Source organism: Opisthocomus hoazin, chromosome 15 (assembly GCF_030867145.1).
Source record: "Opisthocomus hoazin isolate bOpiHoa1 chromosome 15, bOpiHoa1.hap1, whole genome shotgun sequence".
Lineage (NCBI taxonomy): Eukaryota > Metazoa > Chordata > Aves > Opisthocomiformes > Opisthocomidae > Opisthocomus > Opisthocomus hoazin.
In genome coordinates, this window is record NC_134428.1 from 9909883 (window position 1) to 9927530 (window position 17648).

At 42.7% G+C, this 17648-nt stretch overlaps 1 protein-coding gene across 2 annotated transcripts; it reads left to right on the forward strand.

Annotated features, from left to right (window-relative positions):
• The first annotated feature begins 1466 nt into the window (after nucleotides 1-1466).
• On the forward strand, nucleotides 1467-16537 carry TMEM114 (transmembrane protein 114). Of its 2 annotated transcripts, XM_075436453.1 has the most exons (5): nucleotides 1467-1650; nucleotides 2855-2935; nucleotides 10875-11012; nucleotides 13762-14001; nucleotides 16495-16537. In XM_075436453.1, exons 1-4 carry the CDS (start codon nucleotides 1467-1469, stop codon nucleotides 13992-13994), a joined length of 636 nt encoding a protein of 211 aa, XP_075292568.1. In that variant the 3' UTR covers nucleotides 13995-14001; nucleotides 16495-16537. The 2 variants fall into 2 exon arrangements, with proteins under 2 accessions (XP_075292568.1, XP_075292567.1); XM_075436452.1 differs by lacking the exon at nucleotides 16495-16537 and having other exon boundaries at nucleotides 13762-16427.
• Nucleotides 16538-17648: the final 1111 nt, after the last annotated feature.

Sequence of the window (17648 nt, forward strand, 5' to 3'; positions counted from 1 at the left end):
ATGATAGTTTAGATGTACAAACGCCTCTGGTTTAGATTTATGAGAAGAGAGCTGATAAAACATCTGCTCAATACATGGTGTTTGTGGGGCTAAGTAAAACTTTCACGTAACTCTGCAAACATAGTTGGAGAAAACAGCCAAACTTGGGGCCCCAGTGAAGACTCCTGTGCTCCAAAGCTCATTCATTTTTTCTTAGTGCATCCGTTAGTCAAAAAAACCATTTCACCTCGCTTCATAAACCTCATATAGCTTTTATCACCCCACCCTCCCAATTACAACAAGGTAGCAGCTGCTTAGTTTGTAGAACTACACAGGCACTTCCACATATTACAAATACAACCTGGAGACCTAAGAAAGAGATGGCAAAAGCTCAAAGTAATCCTATAGCTGCTTCACAGTGCACTCCTGAATGGGAAGACTATCATAAAGCCTGCAATATACACCTCTCAGTACTTCTGCAGAGCAAAATGTGGTCTGTAGCGCTGATGATCACCGTGTTTAAATAAACTCTCTCTCTCAAGGAATGTTTTCCTTTTAACTGATCCTACTGCTGAAACCCTGCTGGTTCGCGATAGCTCACTGCCATGGTCAGGTAATGATGTCACACATTCTGCCCCACGCCCACACAGGAAAATTAATGAGAATGATTTTTTTAATGACTAGTAGTTACTCAGCAACTCCCTGGAAGGCCTGAAGTGAATTACAGGTGAGGAAACAAGCTGCCCTATTGACCCTGCCTGCACTGTATCTTTCTGACAGTGATACGCCGCAGTAAAACTACACCGTAAACGTTCTGCAGATTTAAATAAAAAGAAAAGGTCACGTTACTGCAGTTCACCTTCTTCTCCGATGGATTTCAGTGGGCTGAAGAGCGGCAGGAGGCTGGGCGAAGCGTGGCTTAGGGGCTCCCACACGAACACGCGTGCCCTTGGGAGCTACACAACTGTCCCGACGGGGTTTCCGGCGGAGGGTGCGGTGCTGGCGTCCTTCCCTCCATCAGCGACAGCGAACTGCACCGCGCTGACAGCAGAACCACCTCAGCGGGGCGCGGCCATCCCGCGTCAGGCGGCAGCCCCCGGCCCGCCGCCCGCCCTCACACCGCCTCCGGGTGAGGTCGGGCCCGTCGTCCTCAGCTCGGCACCTGGGAGGCAAAGGACGAGGGGACGTCTCCTGCGAAGAGAAAGAAAGAAAAACAGCAGAAAGGCTGCACGAACGCCAGCGCGGCCACTGCTCCCCAGACCTCGCCTCGCGCTGCCTCAGGGACAGCGGGGCTTGCACCGAGGGAGCTTTCGCCCTCCAGAGGCGAGCCCCCCCCCTCCCCGAGAGGCTCCACGCCGCCCGCCCTGAGGCGGCGGCCGGGGCTGGCGGGCAGGGCGGGAAGGCGAGCGGGGCGCGGAGCGGCTGGAGCCGGGCGGGGCGGGGCCGGCGCGGCGAGCGCGGCCGTCGGGCCCCGCCGAGGCGGGGGCATGAGGGGGAGCCGGGGCGTCCTCTGCCTCTGCGCGGCCGCGGCGGGGGCGTCGAGCTTTGTCCTCCTCGCGGTGGCCGTCGCGACGGACTTCTGGTACATCATCGATGCCTCCAGGCTGGAGGCGTCCCGCAACGGCACGGGCGCCCTCAGCTCCCACTCGGGCCTGTGGCGGACCTGCCGCGGTGAGTGGTGGCGGCGGGGCGGGAGCGGGCGGGGCGGCCGAGGCGGCCGAGGGGAGCGGCCCGGGAGCCGGCAGCGCTGCCCGGGAGCCCGGCCGGCTGGCTTGGGCGGCGGGGACAGCGAGCCTGCTGCTGCCGTCACCCGGCTTGGCGGTGCCTTCGAATCCCAAACGAATTTAATAGACGTTGACCGTTTAGCAGGGAAGAGGCGGCTTTTCGTTCACCTCGGGGAGAATTAACGGGCCAAAGGTCTGTGTTAAAGCCCTTAAAATCATAAATACGGAAAGAAATATAAATAAGGATAGAAATATAAATAGTATTAACCAATATATAGCCTATACACATAAATAATATTAACATAAATGGCAGGAATAGAAATATTGTTAGCTGTATGTTAAATAAGGATATAAATAATAGTATTCAACAATATGTAGCCTATATACATAAATAATAACATAAATGGCATCAATATAAATATTATTTGTTGTACGTTAAGTAAGGATATAAATATAAATAGTATTAAATGATTTGTAGCCTATATACATAAATAATATTAACATAAATGGCATCAATAGAAATATTGTTAGTTGTATCTATAAATAATAGAAATATAAATAAAATTAACTTAGTCCCATAGTAACTGAAGGTAACTGGCCGAAGACTCACCGGGTGCGCCCAGTAACTGTACAGCATTTGATCTCGCTTGGTGTTTCACCGTTCTGGATTTTAAGGAAAGATCCATGAACCCTGTGTGGATGCCTTGGGGTTTTCCCCACCGAGTTTGATTTGTACGCTGGGCATATGACTTTTGGTTTGGATTCCACCGTTAAAAAGAAGGAGTGAGTAATGTTCATCATGGGCAAGGAAGGGTGTTAGTGCCAGCGGGGCAGGGGGGAAGGAGCAGGTTAAAGGAATTAAAGGAATTCTCCCCTTTGCCACACCCAGAGACCCGCTGGAATGAGCAGATGTTTCCCTCTTGACTTCCGTGGTCAGGCCCCATGGGAGCAGAAGTTGTCCAATGCTGGGTGCTGAACACCCCTTCCTTTCCTTCACCACCTGGGAATGACTCTTTTTAAAGCAGATAATATTATATAAATTCTATGTGCGCACACACACACACACACACACACACACACAAAAAGATGATAAGTCGCAAGTAGATATTATAGCGTCATTTTTTCTCATTGTTTTTTCTCTTCTCTATCAGTGAGGGGCGAGTGTTACCCTTTGATAAACCCCTTCTGGCACGAGAATGCAAACATCACTGATTCCCACAGACAGCTTTTGTGTGAGTAACTTTTATATTGTTCCTGTCCTCCCATCCACCCCTCCCGCACTCCCTGGCCGCTTGCAAGGTCCCATTTCTGACTCAGAGGGGGAGCGCTTTGAGACAGTGTTTTGACTCTGCTTCTGTACAAGATCTGTCACTGTGTGTGGTTTCTGCAAGGGACTACTGTTGAGATAACCATCTATTTGTGGTCAAGTTCAGCTAATTTCTTCCGCAGGAGCAAGGTTTTTCTGCCTGGAGTGGCTCAGGAAGGTACACAATTGTTGAAATTGTTCAAAATCCCCTCAGAAGAGTTTAATCGCTGAAAATGCTCAAGCAGGCTTTTAAACTAATCTTTAAGACAGCTACTTATCTACCCTTTCAGTGGGATTCCTCGCACCAAAAAAAACCCTTAAGCATGCATGAATTTAAGAAAATAAATCAATGACTAAAAGCAGCGTTCAAAGTCTTTGAAGAACATCGTGTTCAAAAAGGTTACTGTAAGTTGCTCACTGTGTTTGTTGGTATTTACTTCTTTTTCTCTAGATTCATTTGTCAATGCCAGAATGTGTTCAGAAGGTCCAAACTAAACATTTTTAGATACTTTTATGCTTTTCCTAAAAGACGATTTAACTTCTTTGCATCATATTCTGCACAATGCTTTGTTCCTGTATACTTGTATATGGGCTTGCTTTTTTTATTTTTTTTTTTTATTTACTTACCTCTTGTCTCCGACTCTGTCTGTTTTCCCCTCGCAAGCAGAGTATTTGTTCTGTGTCTTACAATGGCACTCTTTCCTTCGAAACCAGCCTTTTCCCTAAGCAATCCTTCAGAGGGGCTCTTGGAGCAGCATCTCATGATACAGCTAGAAGTGCAGAAAACACGGCAGAGTAAGCTTGTGAGGTCCTGATGCTGTGTTGCAGCAGTAACTGGAAAGTAGGAGTTAGATCACAGTGGGCTGCTGAAACAGCCATACACATTGACAGGTTCAAGGCTAACAGCACAAATTGTCTCCCTGTGCTTTCAAATTAAAAGGTGCCATTTCTTTAATCTTCCGTGCTTGAGACAGAGGGCCTTAGCTGCTTGATGTTGCTGAAAACTGTGAAGTTCAGTGAAAATGATTGTCTGCTGGATCACTTAAGCCTTGGAGGGTTCAAAGCTAATTGAACCTAAGAAGACTGATCAAGTTTTAAGTGTGGGCACCTCAACTATTATGCTGGGGACAGTCAAAATTTCAGGATACGATTATTAGCATTTCAGAAGTTGTGTTCGTGTTTGCAAAAGATACATCTGTAATTTTTCTTAGGTGAGTAGATTTTTGATTACAGCTCTTCACTGAAATCTGAATTCTGCAAAAACTAAAGCAGAGTCTATACAGGGCTCTTTTTGTTGTAAAAATGATGTTGGCTTGGAAACAAAGGACAGCTCTTAGGTACTCACAAAGTGTGAGAAAGTAGTGAATATGAGTAAAAGTTGGATTCATAACTATGTTTACAGACTCTTCAGAGCCTCAGAGAATTTTTTTTATCTCCTACTCTCATATCAAGTACTGTTTTTAGGTTCCTGGACAAAGACTTCAGGTCTGCAAAGACACTTGCAGATTTTATTATCAGCAAGCGTAGTCTGCCTAAAAATGATGAGATAAGAAATCAAAGATACTTTCGTTGAAAGAACCTACTAGGTTTGATTAGAATGTCCTACAGAGTGAACTTTTTGATATTTTAGATGTTCAATTTCAATGCAGTTTCACTGTGGTGAAGCTGCAGACCCACAGCAATAGCAGCTGAACACAGGAAGTGCCATGTCAGTACTTCTCACTTCTAGGAAACACAGATATTTCTAAGCGACCTCTAGGTTTGTTAAGTACTGAGATACTACCTCCTACTTCAGCCTTACACTTCTTTCTTGAATATTTTCTGACTGTGGTCACTGAATCATATTTAGGCAGACCAGGGCAAACCTTCATCTTCATTGACAACACATTTTAACTAGAATTTTAGAGGACAGTTCTGGGATCGTGGATTCCAGTGTAGTTACAGTAATTTCTCTATGTGTTGCTAGATGGGACAAACAAGCAAACTGCACAGCTTTAATCAGTTACTTCGAAACAAAGATTTTTTTTTTCTCTGTGTGTGCCTGTGCAGGTGTCTGTGTGAGGCACATTCACATGGAATTAATCTCATTCTGTCTAACTGTGCACCCATATTTCTCACTGTTTGATTGGCAGACTGAATTTCAGGAGCTCTGGCAACATCAGATGTGTTTCTTGCCCATTATTCCCAAAAAGATTTAGAGGGGCTGTCTCCTAATGCAGGCGCTTAAGTAACTCATGAGGAATGCCACAATGCTACAAGCAATACTACTCAGGCAGTCGACCTAGGTCTTGTTAAGTCTGAGAGTGTGATGTATTTTCACATCATGGGAGTACTCTTCAGTAATTTCTCCAATGGATTAGGTGTAAGCATGCCTTCTTCCATACGTTAAGCTTCCATTTCTTTTCTTACCACTCCCTGCAGCTGAACACTTGGCCTATACCCTCTCTCTCCCTCAAACCCACAATGTATAAAATATTTTCCTACTACAGATTACGTTATGGCCTGGGTATAGGCTTGTTTAAAACATCAGCCACTGTCTAAAGAAAGATTCCACTCTACCATGTACTACTAGCTTTTCTGAAATTTCTGCATTTAAAAAATGCTTCTTTTTACTGGAGATATACATTTTACTCTGTCCCTTACAGGGTGAAAGTGTCGCTTTTCACAATTGAGACAGTTATTAGGGTCTCTTGGTGACCGCTAGGATTAAAGACAGTCCTCCGAAAGTCACCTTTGAAACCTGAAATGTGTCAGCAGAGACACGCCAGGCATCGTGTCTTGCCATGCGTTCTCCTACGCCTGCTATGGGAGACAAGCAGAAAGAGCAGCTTTTTTCATGATGAGCTGAATCCATCTCTCACAAAATGGTAAAAGAAGGGTGTCCCTCTGACTGAGTCACTCTGACTTCAAAGGAAGCTGCATCAGGAGTTCTGAGCAGCTTTGCCATTCTTCAGTAGAAGAAACATAACGTTCAAAGTCACATCTAAGATGTTGAGGGTCACATACAGAGAGGGGGAATTTGGTGCTAGAAGGAAAGGCAGTATTTAATCTACAGAAAAACTTCCCTCAAGAACTGCAGCTTTGTAAAATAATTTAGTTAAAAAGAAACAAACACCAAACGCTGCCCCCAACAAGTTACATTGGGAAAAGGTTACTCTTGAGTGCTTTTGTAATATAAGTAATTTTCATTTACCAAAGTCTCTATTGTTAATAATTAGTAAATACCAGTATAGATTTAGCTAAAGACAGTGTAATCCAGTGTAATCCCTGTAATCCAGTGTAATCCAGTGTAATCCCTGGAAAATGAACAATTTTGTAAATATTTCTGATCAAAATCAGTTTGTACTCTGGACTTGGTTCAAGTACTTGCAGGACAGATGAGCTGTCAAAAGAAGAAAGTAATGTGTTTGCTGGATTGTGATGTAGCCTGTCAAAACTCTCCTACGAGCTGGACGTTTTGGAAACCGAAGTGACCCGTTCCTGTGTGTCTCTGTTACGGCTGGATAGTGACCCCTGCTTGGGAACACAAGAATTACTTCCATCTACTGTCTATTCCTTCTACCATCTACTTCCACCTGCCGTCTGTTCTGAACTAAATGCTTTATGATTTGCTGATCCTGGAAAGCTGTGGCTAAGGTTTTTTCAAAGCATGGTGAAATCTGTTAAAATGGGGATATTTTTTTATGTTTTTGTGTGACTCCCTCCCCCCTCCCCCAGTAGTTTAAAACCAGATTCCCACAAAGCAGCTTTTTTTTTTTTTTTTGGCACATCAAAGCAACATCTGTAAGGTGGTATTTGGCCACAATGTAAGAGGCCATTTTGGTCCAAAGATTTAAATAGTTGCAAAATTACAAAACAGATAATTTCTCTTGCATCTTAGCTTTGCACCCCAAACTGGTATGGGGTGCCATCGACATCGCAGAGCTGGAGCTAGTGTCATGAAAAATAACGTGAGAGGAACTATGGTTATTTCTTAATGGCTGCCTCGTTTGGCCCTGACACACAAACCGGCTGCACTGGGTGCCCACAAGGTACGATTAAGCCTCTGACGATCCTGATTTTTTGTTAGTGACATGAACGTCATGGCCAGTATTGATTTCCTGTTGCAAGTCACGTTTTAGTGCTCTCCTCTCTTCCTGAGCCATCCAGAGATGATCAGTTAACGGATGTGGTGTCCATTTATATATACCTGGAAGAAAATGTTTTTCTTGTTATAGCACGCAGCTGCCCATGCACAACTGCTTAAATTATTCTTCCCAGAGTATTTTCATTTTTCTTTATGTTTAGCCACCAGTGTAGCTGGAACCACGAGGCCGCAGACAAGTTGGTGCTTCAGCAGGGAAACAATCTGTGCGGCAGGGCAGTTACTGATACTTCAGTTGTTACAACGTAACAGCTGCCCTGGTTGCTTCCTCAACAAAATTAGTTTAATAGTGCAGTTAAACTAGACTGGATTTCCTTGCAGCATGCGGACCCTGTAACCGTCACTAACCAGCTGCTTTCACATTTCTCCCAAATATTTACGGGCCTGCTTCATTTTTACTGAGTTACATGTTTATACTCCCACTCCTCATCCCAGAATGCCTTGTTCTTTGGCTACCATTACATTTTTCCTGGGGGATTTACAATTCTTCACAATTTTTCCTTTTGGCTTTACATTATCAGAAGAAACAGCTTGGGCTGGAATACCTGGCAAGAGCCAGTTCAGAGGCCAAGTGAAATAAGATCCAAATGATGTACGCAGAAATTCTAACTTAATTGGTATAGTAGGTGTACACTGAAATGGAGCTGCTTTGTTTTGGAGCAGCAGTGCAGTCAGTGGTCCTTCAAAGAGGCTCCAGTGAACATTTGCTTCGGTACTTACAGTGGATATTACAAGAAATATACACAGAAATCTGAGATAACTTTAGCATTGCTGCAGCTGAGACCTAATAAGTGACAGCTTCTGATGAATGTTCTCATTTTCAAATGCCTTGGTGTCGTAGCAATAGAATGTGAACCACAGTGCATTGCTTATCTTTATGCTACCCATTCCCCCATTCCCAGTATTGAGGGTTTTCGTCAGTACCCTGTACCAAGTCTGGCATTGTTTTATTTCTACTGTCTGCACTTTGCCTTCCTGATTAGCTCAGAGACTTGTTGCATGAGAAGAGTTCAAAGCCAAAACATGTAACACAAAGCCCAGAGCTTAGCTGTTATCCTAGGGTACCCTAACCCCGTGAGCTCTCATCCACCATCATCTTTACTGAACCAGAGGGTATCCAGGCCTTCGTGTCCCTGCAGTTCAGGCCCAGAGTCTCGCATTTAGCCACAGACAGCTGTTCTTTTCTGTTGCTCATTGTTTCTTTAAGTTGTTTTCTTCCTTGCTTCCTTCCTTGCAAGCAGGTCAGGCTTTCTCAGCCTCTGTTTCTTCCTGGCTTTGCCACGTCTTTCCAGAGCAGCCCCACTGGTTTTAGCTACTGCCAGCATTCTGTTTCAGCCAGAGGCTTTTGTGTTTCTAGCTGGCTGTTTAGTTACTGCTGGGGAAGATGAACAGGTCCTTAGTTCAGCTCTTCTGAGCCGTTTGCAGTGTTTCTGATGAGGTGACTATTACTCATTTCTAGAGACTATTTGCTATTATAAACTGTACAAACAAATCCAAAGTTAATCTGAAACAATTAAGCTCCAGGATGTTAACGGGAGATAGTTAACAAACCTGCTAGATTTGCAGTTGGTTACTTGTGACACCATTCAATTTTCTAGTTCATTTCATGAATTTCCGTTACAAACAACTCATCAACAACTGTGTTGGGTGGCAATTTAGAAATGCCTGCCAGATTCACAGAGCTGGACACACACTGCAGATGTCATTTATACAGAGGTTTGGTCAGACCTCTAGTCAAGCAGCTTTGGCTAGCTGATGTAAAACTTCACTAACTCAGAACAAACAATTATTTCTTGCTACAAAATAATGGAGTGTTTTTTAAATGTTCATCAGTTTGTTTCAGTATTTTCAATATTAAACTATTGGATCTTTCATGTTGGACTGACAGGGAACTCAAGCGTTGACAAGCAGATGTGGGCAACTGCATTCTGTTTTACAGGAAAGTGCACATACCTCTTCTTGTGCAAAATGCTTAGGTTTTTTTTTTTCAATACTAGATTAATTTAATCAGAATGAAGACAGCTATATGTATATACCTAATGCATAAATATGTATTTCAACACGACCTAGAAAACAATAAAACGACTGCAAAAGCAATGTTTTAGCTTCTTTCACAGATGATTATTGAAGACAGAAACACAGTAAAGATATTTTAAGTCATGTCCTTCTGTAAACTAATTCTGCCCCTCTAATCAAGGAATAGAATGGCATAATATCATATGCCAGATGGCATGAATTCAGATTCCTGAGTGGTTTCCATGGCAGCATTTTAGAATAAGTTTCCTGGGCAGTTGCAGATTTCACAGAAGAAGGACAAATGGGTATTCAGTATTGAACTACAGCACTGGAGGTGATAGAAGTGCTGTTTATCCCAATACAGTCCAACAAGAGGGTCACCTCCCAAAACTTTGTCTTTTGCCACATTTTCCTTGTGAGCATGTTATGTACTACACAAACCAAATAATTATGTCTTGAAACCACATTCCACTCAAATAAAGAAATCAACAGAGTCTGCCTTGATCCCATGCAGGCTGTCCTGACCTTGCAAGGTTCTAGAACTGAACAGAGACACATACACAATTGTATCTTATCTTGATAATGGTAATGAAGAGGATAAGCTGGATCCTTAGCCAGTGGCAGGTGGAGTACCTCCACTTCAGTGGGCAGTTACAGTGACATTGGTCATCTGATCACACACAAACTGTGATTTATGAACTGACTCCATTTCCTTGAGAAACAGCTAATGGTGTATTGTTGTTCCTCTGTGATACTAAATGAGACACTGAAGCCCAGAGGCCTTCAGAAGATGCATTTTAAGTTTTCCTTTCTCAGGAACTCTGTGCTTCACTCTGGTATGAAATAAATGGATACTGGAAGCTGGAATTACTTTTTTTTTGTTATTGTTCTAGAAAAGGTTGAGTAGAATGTTGTGGATAGATTGCATGAGAGCGAACAATGACATGAAGATGGTTTATGATGGAAAAAACAGCGTGGTATGAAAATATACATAGCAACCCTCTTTTTACACAGCTATTAAAGTGTTATAAGGATCATTAAAGAGTAATGTAAAACATTTAGCATGGGAGGAAGCAAGCAGGATAGTTTAATATCCTTAGCGAAGCTGCTGTAGAAAAGAGTGACAGACACGGAATCAGAGATGGATGGGAAAATTTTCCTCTAGCTGATGGGTCAGCTGCAGCAAAGGAAAAGATCAACAATTTGCTAGATCATTTGAACAGAGGAGGCGTGACAGAAAGGAAAGCGTTTCACCAAAGCATCTACTGGATCTCACCACCCAAACAGAACAATGCCACTCACTGTGATCTGTAGGACTCAGATAGCCAGGGCTATGTTTTATTAGTGTTGAGAGTGACTACCTGATATGCAATGCATCACCTCTTATCCAGCTAGGCTTAAGGTCTGAGAACAGTTTAATTGTTAAAATATATCCATGTAGACATATCCTTTATATTTGTGGTTGCTGTTTGAAACACAGGCTGTGATCCTGTGGAGGGCTTGCTCTCTGTGTTACTGTTTTCTCCGTACCATATATGTGTCCTGCCGACAAACTGAAAATCCAAAAGATAGTCCAGCTCCTTGTTTGTGCAGCACAGAATAAGGCTTTGATTCTGGTTGGGGGCTCTGCACTCAGTAATTGTTAGTACTTCCAATGACACCATCATAAAATATTCAAATACTAACTTTCTTAATTTTTCTTCAGACATGCATGGAACATTTGTCATCCTGATGCCCCTCAGCCTGATGTTGATGATTTTTGGAGGAATGACTGGATTCATCAGTATTCTTGCCAGGGCCCACCTACTGCTTATAATGACAGGACTGCATTTTCTTTTTGGAGGTACTATATCAAACTCCTACCTTAACCATTTTAAACAATAAAATATTAATCTGGGAAACATCACTTTGTCTTGCAGGGGAAAAAAGCTAAGCAAGAGTTTGCTTTCACAATAACGCTGGTGTTCATTGACTTGGTGTCTGCTCAGCTCCTGATAGGTTTCTGGAATAGAAAGCTGCCACTTAGAGTCAGGAAAGGCAGATAATCACACACAACCATGCGTCCTTGAGGAGTGAGCCACACTTTGAACACAATGTGTTTGCTGTGCCCATTAACACAAAATATTAAATACCTTCTCAGCACAGTGCCCAAATTCTTTATAGACAGGGTACTGGAGTAATGGAGAAGTGACTTTGCCATTAGTGAAGCATAGGGTTCGATAGCCTTGCACAGATCTCACAACTCCTAAGAACACTGAGGTTTTTTCAAAGGCATTTGCATGTTCCTGAAAAGGGTCTTGCTAGGCATTCCTTGGTTAGCTTCACTGCTAGTTTTGAAGTAGAGTGGTGTCCCCAAACTATGCGTCTCAAAGGGAAACCCCAAAGAGTTATTTTTGTTGGAGTGTAACATTTCATTTTGAAGCTAGTAACATTCTTTTACATTTTGCTTATTATTTTTGCTGTAACCAAAACCTCTGTGTTTTAGAAAGTAATTTATGAATTAAAACTAAAAACATTCTGTGAAAGTAGGAAAACTGGGTTTAAATCCATCTCCATTTACTTCTCCAAATAGATTTTCAGTACTGTTTCACAACGCAACTTGAAATAGAAATTTTCACCAACAGAAAAGGGGATCCTCAGTGTTGGCCCCCATCACCTGATCGTACAGTCCTGTTTCTAAGAAGAGAATGAGAAGAGATTGTTGGAAGCTAATGCTGCTGTCTCAAAGTCTTGGCTGACCTTTTTAGTCTGAAATGCTCTTACAAAGTCCAACCATCCCCCACTATGCTTTTCTTCTGGGAAAAAAAAAGAGTAACTTCTATTTCCTTAGGACATCAGAAAGCTGTACTCACTAAAAAGGCTTAGGCTTTTTGAAAACTACTCCAAACAGCAAGTGAAAGATGAAAAGCCATGAAGTGCAAAGCATGATTATCCTGCTGAGGAGTGGAGCACTGTGCCTTTTTTGAGACACTTGGGGTTGCAAAGAGGGAAAGGGAACACAAAGGCAGTGTTAGGAGAGGGATGCTTGCATATGTTCTGCAGATGCAACGAGTGCTGTTTCCCAGGACAGCATGAGCAGACTGCAGGGTGGCCTTTGGTGTGAGACCAGACCCTCCTCCCACTCAGGCGGTGGCGTTCAGCTGTTTCAGCTGTGCTGAGGCTTGGGGCATGTCACAGGCATGCGCAGTTTTACAGGATATTCCAGTTCCCAAAGTTCGGTATTGATAGTGCTGCCTCAGCAGGAAGAAATATTTCATGATGCAATTCCAGAAACCTGAGTTTTTGAAGATACCAGAACTGATATGTTCCACATCCCAGGACAGCCTACATACTTCCCCATTTTTTTTTGAAATGCAGCCACATTTAAGAGGGATCACAGAACTCAGTGTACCTTGTTGAAAATGTCTAAAAATCAGTCATTTCCATTTCTGCTGACATAAGGTATAGAGAAGTGATTCCCTCCCTCCCCCTCCCCACCCGCAAAGAATGAGAAAAAGGTAGAAGCATCGTAGCATGGTTAAAATCAGGCACATGAGTATGAATTTTGACTGTTGGATAACACAATGCACTTCTGCCATGGTTTGTCTTTACTCAAACTTGTCTTCTTTCTGGGAAAAATGCAGACTCATCTAGACTTACACTGTGATTTAACAGAAAGCCACACCAAAATTTTTCTCCCTCAGAATCAGATAAGACACTATCTTGTCCTACAGGTGTTCCAGTATCTACTTTCCCTGGGCTACAGTCTTTTAATCCAGGGCCTTTCTATTGTATCTTTCCTGCCACTGATCCAGTAAAGTCATCATTTAGTGTATGTCTAGATATATGTGTGTGTATATATATATATCTATATCTATATGTATAGATGCCAGGCCCAAATTGTAGCATGTACTCGTGCTAGGTGTGCCATTCCTTAAGTTTGCTACCTTCTGTACAGTCCTTTCATTCTGAAAACATCTGGCTTCTTGCTTGAGTGCCTTTATTAATTTATTTTTAGTCTGCTCCAAGGATGTCTTTGGCTCAGGTTTTTGGACGCAATGAATAGTCATGACTCCACAGCATGTGGTGGGAGGTGACAGTAAAGACCAGCACATTTACGTTCGACACTCAAAACTTGCAATACTCAAAATTAGAATCCAGCCTAAATTCAGGTCACTGACCTGAAATGCAAAAATCTCTGTCTCAGTGGGTTTTCTTGCATGGAGGAAGACAACTGTACGTGGTGCACAGCAGTGAGAAATCAGGATGCATTAGAATACAGTATTGAAAACAGAGATGTGCGTGCATTAGTTATCTGTAAAAGACATGACTAGATTTTTATTATGGGAGGCTTGCTGTTATACATTTTGATTCAGTATTTAACAGTGAGAACATGTTAAACTCAATGGACAGAAGTCACCCTCCCTTTACTTCCCTCTCACCCTTCCCCCAGTAACAGTCTCAACTAGATTTCAAAGGCGAACAGAGGCTAACTGGCAATCTGGCCTGGGTAGATAGGAAAGAGTGGCAAAGAAGTCCTAAGAGATGTCAAATTAATTATTTTTCATTTCTACAGTGGATGCCAACTAGCTGAATATGTTTTTCTTTCCCAGCTCTTGTTACGCTCGCTGGGATCACTGTCTATATTGCATATTCAGCTGCTGCCTTCGAAGAGGCTGTCTGCCTCCTGAGGAGTAAGGATCTCCTGGTAGAAGTCGACATCAGGTTTGGCTGGTCACTGGCACTAGTCTGGGTCTCCTTTGTTGCAGAAGTGCTCACTGGGGTTGTGTTTCTCCTGACAGCAAGAGTTGTGGGTCTGAAGCGGCGACGTGAACAGGCATTGTGAACAACAGGTATCAGTGCGGCAACAGAACCCTGCAGAGCCTAGAAATGTGGATTCCGTAGTCCATCCGGTCACTAAGGGTAATAAAAGTGGCAAGGATGTGACTGAGTGTCTTGCCAGCTGCCATAAACCATCTTCACAGTTAGCTATAAAACACAAAGATAAATCAGTAAAACATTGCAAGTGCTGTCAGTAAGGAAACCCTTGTGACATTAGAAGAAAGTACATTGCAGAGTTAGTGTTTCCAAAATAGTTTCAGCTGGCAGCTCAGAAGACATCTCCACTCATTGCTTAGAACAAGACAGATTTCTTGCTTTTTTTTCTCCTTTATGCCATCCCAGCAAAGTGCCTCAGAGTACCTTGCAGGCCAGTCTGCGCGGTCTACTTAGCTTTTGGTTTCTCCACTGAGACTCCTAACGAGCATGCCTAGGATGCCAGTCATGTTGGCAGCCTCCACCACAGAGCTGCTCTAGATGACTGCTTTGTGGTGGGTAGTGTGACCTTCCTGCTGCCTTTGGAGCCCTGTAGAGATATATGACGTCTGTACAACTGAACCAAGGGAGAGAGAGGGAGGCATAAATGTCCTCAGCTAATACCGCACACGTAACACGGTTTTGTTGCGCAAAGTAAAACTGGAAGTAAAGATCCGGAATAGGAAGAACTTCAGAATATTTAGAGAACTCCAGTGACAATCCCCTGCACTAGGGCAAAGCTAGGACATCTAGTGAGGTAATATTAATCTTTACTCTGGTGTACACTTTCCGTATTTACAGGATCTGTCTTTTCCCTCATGTATCCCCAAAGAGGGCCTTCTCTCTCCTGTACCATAATCACACTATTTCATTGTGACAACACACAAAAGTGGGATGATTTGAGAAACCCAAGAACCCCAGAAGCCTAATTCATGTCATCTATGTGTAATGTGTAAGGAGAGACACAGCATCATGTTCTAAATCATTACTTACAGGGTCAAAACAAAGAAATTAGTCATTTTCTAAAAATGAGCTTTGGTGCTGTGATGAAATGAAAGCGTATAAGGCCTAGATACTGTGAATGACTTGATATTAGTTAGGCAGCAGACGGTAGTGACTATGATGGTGAAGCTCTCAAGTGCAGTGCAGTGGTAAGTGTACCACAAGAGAAAGATACAGCTGCTTTTCCAGATGTTCTAACTAACCCCTGTAGCCAGCCCCAATCTATCAGATGCTCAGGCTACATACATATCTCGTTCAGCTTATTACTAGCTGCTTTTTCAATTCTGTCATGCAGAAGATGTAGCTGATACATTTCCCAGTTTTAACTTAGCAATTTTGATGATGCTTCCTTGTCATGAAATTTGTGCACATGCTTTGCGGTAGGATATATTTAACTTGTGCTGAAAACTGCTGAGTAAAACCAAACACACAGGATACCTGAATTTCATCTTAGGTGCCAAGCAATCTGGTTTTCCTTTATTAGTTTTTCCTCTGGGTAATACCGTTTAAGCGAAAATTAACTTCAGTGCCCACTGAAGTTAACGAAGACGTTTTCCCCTGACTGCTGTGGCTTTGGATGAAGGCTTGAATGAGTTAACAGCGCCACTACCTTTCTGTTAGATCATGTGTTCCTGGAGGAATTCCGCGTATTACAGTTCAAGCCTGTGACTCAGCAGCTGTGTCAGCAAGGCACACTGTGTCATTGGACAAGTCCCTTGTACTTTCTCCAGTAGTGCAAAGGGCATCGTTTGCCTACCTCTTAAATATCAGAGCAGTTTTTATCCTTGTGTCTTGTGTTGAAGATTGCATGTTTACTGAGCTCAGCTCTGATCTTAGCCCCCCAGTACCAATTACTTTAGAAAAAATAGTGGCAGGGAGCTTCTGAGGGCTTACAGTCTTTGGAGATATAAGGAAACATTATTACTACCCTGCTGTGAATGGAGAACTGAGGCAGAAAAACTGTCCAAGGTCACATGAAACCAGTTTCTGAATCCCAGTCTAAGACCTGAGTTGGCAGACCTTGCTTGTAATCAGAATGAAATAAGGCTAGAAATCCTAAATAGACTGAGCAGTAGAGGTTCTGTGAATAGCCAGTACAATTTTGTAATTCTCACTTGCTCCCACATTGGTTTTCACATATTTTCCATGTTGCCTTATGTTGGGACTGTGTAATTGAGTCATTTTACAAGTCAGAACATACCAAATCAGCTCTATAAGAAGAGTAGGAAAAAAATCCTTTGTAGTCAAAATTCTGTGTGCTTAAATGGGTTATGTAAAATGTAATATTTCTGTGTTTTGGTGCTGGTGAAGCTATTTATAATACAATTTGTATGACGTTACTCAGATATTACTGTAAGCTGTAATAGTAAAATGCCATCCAAGTTATTTTTTGAGTATTTATTACAGATGTTATTTTACAGTGGTTTTGAAAGTTGTAAAACTAAATAAAATGACATCTCAGAGCTGGGAATTATTTACAAGGACATGGAAAAATTAAGATATTTATTTTTCTTTAACTTTCTCTGCAGGTATATGCTACAGTGTCTATGATGCTTTTGAAGTGCCTGTGCCACATGGTAGGTATTTATAAGATACTTATGCAGCTGTGATAGAAAAATACCCAAGTGATCGAATCTAATTAGAAAGCCAATGAATCTGTTATTGAATTAGAGCAATTCTCATTTAAATGGCTTTCCTAAATTTCTCATTCTGGCTTCCTGCAGTATCTGGCACAATGGTAATCAAGAGTATCTTCTGCTCCTGAATATTTGTATAACCCCTGAATTTCTCTGAAATTCTGTCTGAATACAAAGAAAGAAAGATGGTTTGGAATAGTCAAATAAGCCTTGAACATTTTGAAGAATTATGCTAGGAAGACAAAACATCCTGGAAAGGACTTTATGTAATTTCATACAAGTGACCGTATCAGCTTCTTCCTTTTACAGAAACTAATATTTGTTTAATACCCATTTCTTGGCTGTGTTTTCCCCAAAATGCGTTACTGAGGTGAGGACACTGACTGCCCCCATTACTTTCTGGTGAATTGCAAACTCATAGGTAACTGGCCACATTTAAAGTGAAGAAAACCAGATGTACTGAGCAGAGAGCAGTGCTGTTTGAGCAGGTAGTGTGCACAGAGCTACTGGCCAGCACTAGTCCCTGATGTAAAGGCTTCCTCGAGGGATGGCAGAAAAGGACGGGGGATGTCAAAGGAATCCCTGATGGCGAAAAAGCTGCAGATCTACAAGACATTTAGAGGAGATGCTGGTGGATATAATGTAGACATGAAATCACAAGGATTCAGCCTGGGTCTGTGCCGTTCCTGAGCTGGCTTCTGCAGAGCAGATTGGATGTCCATCTGTACCTGCCTCTTATGACCAAAGGGATATTCTTGGTTCAGACAGAGCTTCGGTTAAAGTAGCTCCATGTGTCTGGTGATCATTGATCCAAAGCCAATAGACCTGACTGACTCTATGCAGACACATGTGATTTGTAATTTCCTCCTTCCAAATTTAAAAGTATGGCAGGTTGGAGACCAAACAGGCCCTGCTTTGTCCATGCCTGGTTGGTCAGTGGTGTCAGGGAGCCAGAATCTGTGCAGAACCTCCCCCCTAAGGTGACCACAGCAAGGCAGGGAGTGCCTGCCCGATGAAGCTGTTAAGGGAAACTGGACTGACCCATG